Source organism: Anopheles arabiensis, chromosome 2 (assembly GCF_016920715.1).
Source record: "Anopheles arabiensis isolate DONGOLA chromosome 2, AaraD3, whole genome shotgun sequence".
NCBI classification, from domain to species: Eukaryota; Metazoa; Arthropoda; class Insecta; order Diptera; family Culicidae; genus Anopheles; species Anopheles arabiensis.
The window spans coordinates 21236135-21241314 of record NC_053517.1 but is presented as its reverse complement, the minus strand read 5'-3'; the positions used below and the strand labels follow the sequence as shown (position 1 = coordinate 21241314).

The 5180-nt window shown below is 47.1% G+C and overlaps 1 protein-coding gene across 3 annotated transcripts; it reads right to left on the bottom strand.

Moving 5' to 3' along the window:
• Nucleotides 1–1465: 1465 nt before the first annotated feature.
• LOC120898366 lies at nucleotides 1466–3595 on the bottom strand. 3 transcript variants are annotated; one of them, XM_040304136.1, is made up of 3 exons: nucleotides 2670–3595; nucleotides 2143–2580; nucleotides 1466–2051 (listed from the first exon to the last, which is right to left on the bottom strand). In XM_040304136.1, the coding sequence occupies exons 2-3, from the start codon at nucleotides 2563–2565 to the stop codon at nucleotides 1635–1637; spliced, it is 840 nt and encodes a 279-aa protein (XP_040160070.1). In that variant the 5' UTR covers nucleotides 2566–2580; nucleotides 2670–3595; the 3' UTR covers nucleotides 1466–1634. The 3 variants fall into 3 exon arrangements, with proteins under 3 accessions (XP_040160070.1, XP_040160069.1, XP_040160071.1); XM_040304135.1 differs by having other exon boundaries at nucleotides 2724–3594; XM_040304137.1 differs by lacking the exon at nucleotides 2670–3595 and having other exon boundaries at nucleotides 2143–2603.
• Nucleotides 3596–5180: the final 1585 nt, after the last annotated feature.

Here is a 5180-nt window from a genome sequence, read left to right as displayed (position 1 = left end):
TTGGCCAACTACCATTTTACCGCCGCCGACTGGGACGGCGAGCGAAACGGCTAGCTAAGAGAGCGCTGCCCGCGCGTGCGAGAGCGAGACACCCGATGCAACGGTAAAGTGTGTTCACCAACACAAACGCACACGCGCACACCGATACACTGCAGTGTTCGTTTTGCGCGCTGCTTCGCAGTGGTGGTGGTGGTGGTCGTTGTTGTTTTACTCTTCACGGGCGCTGACACAATCTCGCTTATGTGCTGACGGCTGCACGGGAACGTGATTGCGGTGTGTGGTGTGGTGAAGGGTGAGGTAAGTATGGATGGTTGGGAAGAGGAGGAAGAGGGGCGGTGAAAAGTGGTGAGATAATCGAAAGCATTGGCCGTCACCGACGGCGCAGTCAAGCCCGGCCAACTCCGCTCCACTCCGCCCCACCCCACTTGCGTATTTCTTCTTCCTTCTTCTTCGCTCGCCGTCCCGTAACTCACACGCCACACACACTCACACGCACTTTTGCTTTCCACGAACAACGGTCTGCTGCTATGTATTGGAATGGTATTCGTCTGTGTTGTGTGTGTGCGTGCGTTTATTATAGCCGCGTAGTAGTAGGAAGCGAAATGAAAGCGAGTGACGTAGGATGACGGGAACGGGCTACCCGGTGAACGTTGCTGCAGGGGTGGTGGACTGGAAACGGCAGTCGGGGTTTTTGGGGCAACACAACGGAAAGAAACGAAATGACGGGTGAGAGTGAGTGAGTGAGTGAGTGAGGGAGAGGGGGCTGCGGGGAAACAGACCGAAATAGCATAAGTGAGCGTGATGATGATGGTGCGCGGCTGTGTGGTTTGGGGCCGCGAAGGTGAAGGTTGGAACGCGCAGCGTAGGCAGTGAGAACGACTCTGTGTGTGTGTTGCGGAATGACGGCCAAGCACAAAAAAGCGGTCGTGAATGACGGCGGGCATACTGTTTGAGGTGTAGGGGGGGGGTGTTGTATGCCAAAATCATACCGAACAAAAAACAACATTAGGTAGGCGGCCAACAAAAAACGCGGCCAGCATTAACCCCTCACTAACACGACCATGATTGGTATGATTTATATTATTCATTCATGTCCGATGAAATTACGCGATGATGATGATGATGGTGGTCGTATGGTGTATGAGCAGTTTTTTTTAGTATTCAAATTTTTGCGTTTCCGCAGAACTATAACTGCCCTTTGGAGAAAAAAAGCAATGTTAACATACTAGGTGGACCGTAGCAAAGGGAACACAGAACTTGTGTGGTAAGCAATTGCTGTATCTTAACCTTCGAATGGTTGCGAACAGTATTCGTTCATACGCTCCTCAAATACTCAAATGAAGGCGTGTGTGTGTGTGTGTGGTTTAGCAAATAAGTACATTTACACTCCAGCACCAACACCGTTTACTACTCAGGCACGCACCCTTGCCCTTCAAATTTTAAACATCTCGTAATGCCTCTTGAATAAGGTTTAACAAAACATTAAATGCATTTGAATATTCATTTACATTTACATCACATTTATGACTTTTCTTCTTTACAATTCATATTGATGACGACATTTTAACTCAACATATTCCAGACCTGATAATCTTTGCTGAAACACACTCAAACTCCGAACCATTTCCACCTTTCTAATGATGCGTCAAACTATTCCTTTGGGAATCGTTCGGTTCGACGCCTGTCAATCCTTCCAGGGTGCAGTCTCTGCTCAAACTCCCCATCTCTGCCTCGAATATGATATCGTTGATCAGCTTCTGGGCGAACTTGTTCTGCAGTTCGTTCAGCGACCGCAGCTTGTTAGCGACATGCTTGCCGTACACCGCCGATGGATCATGCTGTAGGAAGTCGTTCAATTTCTGGTCCACCAGCTCGTCTAACTCTTGCTCGCCGCTAACCCAAGCAGATGCTGTACTGCGCCGTTGCGCAGTCGTCAGTGGTTGGAATTGGTGCTGTGAGCCACTACTACACGATTCAGTCCACTGTGAATTGATGGTATGTTGCTGTTGCTGCTGCTGCTGCTCCAAACTGTCATCAATGTCATCTGCTTGCTAAAATCAAGAAATGTCAAAACCATCTTAACCCCTGCTCGGCTTCCAAGGACCGGTGCCGCCTACTTAGATCCCAAGTATGATAACTCACCTCCACCTCGGAGTCCTGTGACATATGGGCTTGCTGCGATTGCTCCTGTCGGCCGTTCTGCTTCAGCCAGCTGGGATAGTCGTCTAGGAAGTCAAACAGTTGAAAATACCACCAGGTCGGTTGCCGCTGGGCGTCGCTGTTGTTGTTACTGCTACTACTGCTGCCTGCTGCTCGGGATGGCCGATTCAACCGTCGCAACTGCTTGCGATATCCAGTTCGGAGTGCGTTAATTTTTCGCTTAACCGTCTCCTTGTTTGCCTGCGGATCAACCTCGCGGTACTTTTGCACCAGCGCATCGTAAGCGCGCTGCTTCTGCTGCTCGTACTCGCTCGACTTCCGATGCCACAGGCACGGGAAACTTTTGTACAGCTCAATAAACTCCTCCACAAAGTTGGGCTTACAGTTTTCGTGCCTGTCTTGCATCGTGTGGGTTTTTAACTATTTAAGAAACATAAAACTACTATTACCTTTTTCCCGGTTGGGAGAAGAACTCTGCAGCACACTCTCCAGCACCCAGTGTGCCTTACCTTGCGGTGTGTGCTGCAAAATACTGTACACACCACACATACACACACACACACCTTTAAACAGCGATCACGTTTCTCTTTCACACACACTCTGACTCCACCGCTAGCCGTCTCTTTTCTGCTACCACACTATACACCACACATCTACGTGCGAGAGCGAATGGGCTACAATTAAACTTTCTCATCTACGTCGTCTCGTCGTCGTCGTCGTCGTCATCGTCATCATCATCATCGATTGCTTTTTTCTGTTATGTTGCTTCTTGCTCTTCTTGTACCATCGCAGTTGCGCGAACTGTCTGTTTTGCTTCTTCGCTTGGTTGTTTTCTTCTGCCGCTTCCCGTACCGGGGGGCTTCTTCGCCTCTTCTTACTCACTGTAGCCGCTGTAGCGTGACGATGGTGGCGGCGCTAGCGCAGTTTCGTTACCGCACGCGTGCTAGTGTTGGTGTGCCGCTAGCATACGCACACACATTCACAGCCGTGCTAAGGTATGTATTCCACCGTGCGTGTGTGTGTTTGTACGGCTCATTAAATGCACTTCGGAACTACCCCCGCTGTTCAACTGTTTTTTTTTCTATGTTCTCTTCGTCATGTCGTTTATATCTTCTTTTCCCTTGCAAACAAAAAAAAACACACACACACACACACATACGCGCGTTCGAAACGTGGCTTTTCGTTGTGTTCTTCCTCTTCTGATCTCTTCTTCCGTTTTTGCGTACTTTTGCAGGGTTTCTTCCTTGTTTCTTTTCTGGCGCTTCTATCGATTCCGCCCCGGCGGGTATTCTAGCGCGTGTTTTTTTACCCGTTTTCCTGCGCTTTTCTTCCCAGCAGCATGTTCCGTTCGAACGGTTGTGTTTGTGAACGTGGTCACGAATCGTGCTGTTCCCGCGACGTTGCTGTTTTTTCTTCATTCATCGCTACCGTTCTTATCGGTCGGGGAAAGAATCGTTCTTGTTGCAGGAAAGCAAATTATTTCAAATAATTTTCTAAAAAACAGCCTTTTTGCATTGCATTGCATTGAAATATGAATTAATGTTAGATTTCTTGAATTATTCTTCCACTCTTCGTCAAACTGGCTTTAAGAATAACTATTTGGATGGTTGTTTAATAGGCATTTAATGTCGTTAATCGGGTAAAAATTCACCTCTTCTACAACCCCCCCCCCATTTACCCACTTTGAATGGGGAAAGATGGAAACACACACCAAAATGATTCATATTTACATGCACATAAGCTTGCCCGTCGAGCAAGTATATGTGTGTCGGTGTGTGGGTTAAAAAGCTTTCCATTTATGTTTGCTAGGGCTAGCATAAATCAATGAAAAGTATGCTTCTAAGGGCATTAATCACAGCTTTACGACTCCTCGCTCTCTCTCTCTCACTCACTCACTCTGGTAGAGTGCAAGAACTGCATTCCCATTTGATACAAAGCATAGCGACCCAAAAGTATGGAATGAAAAGGGAAGGGCAAGGAGTGTCGCTCTCCACCCGGTCGCTAACGCTCACGTCCGATAAAAGAATCTTGATAACGGCGTGCTTCAACGTGTGCAGCGTACAAACGTCAAACCTCTGCGCTGCTGCCGTCTCGCTTCCGGTAATCTTGTCCGATGGCTAAGTTATTTAATCAAATTCACTGTCCCTCCTCTTGCTGGAGCGGCCGCCCCTGGTGAAGGTGGTAATGGACGCAGCACATAAAACTCACCACCCCCAAGGCCCGTCCCGGACTCAGCCGCCGCACAAGCTTTGGCTTGCGAACGAACCGTTATTGGAAAATCTGTCCACTAAAAGAGCGGATAAATGGACAAGATTAAGATGAAAAAGCTGGTTCAATCAACTGGTAATGGCGTGTGTGTGTGTGTGTGTGTATCGCATTTATAACAGTGAGTGCAAAAGGTGCGGCAACTTCGTTGGGGGCAGCCAGAACACGGCCAGATTGGGTAATAAAGTGTTCATAAAGCATGGACGTTTTTAGTACAATTTTTGTGCTTCATTTTGGGAGCTGAATGTCTTGTAGTAGGGTATATTATTTTTTACCTATTTTTGTACCATTTTATTAACACCAATGCCTTCGAATTACCTTCAAAATACCTCATAACTTTATCACTTATTCGTAATTTCACGTTTTATCATTTCTAATGAGTTATACGCAGTAAACAAGAAAAGAAGAGATGGAAAGCATCTCCTAACGTGCTTATCGAGTTGCTTTTATAATGAGGCAATTTAAATTCTGTTCGCAGTTTTTCCCGATCGAAGCGAGAATTATGCAGAACGTGGCATCCCGTTGGCTTGAATAAAAAGCGGGAGGAATAATTTGATGTGAGTGGCACTATCGTCTACTTTTTCCCTCAACAACCGTTCGCCGTCTTTCAGCAGTAATTAAGTTACAGTTTTATCTCAACTTTTGTACCTCCGCTGGGGATAGTATGTAGTGCAAATGATCAAGAAAGAAGGTTTGGTCCTTTTCAAACCAAGAACTCCATGCAACTCGAGTAGTGATGGGTAAAGTTGGCAAAC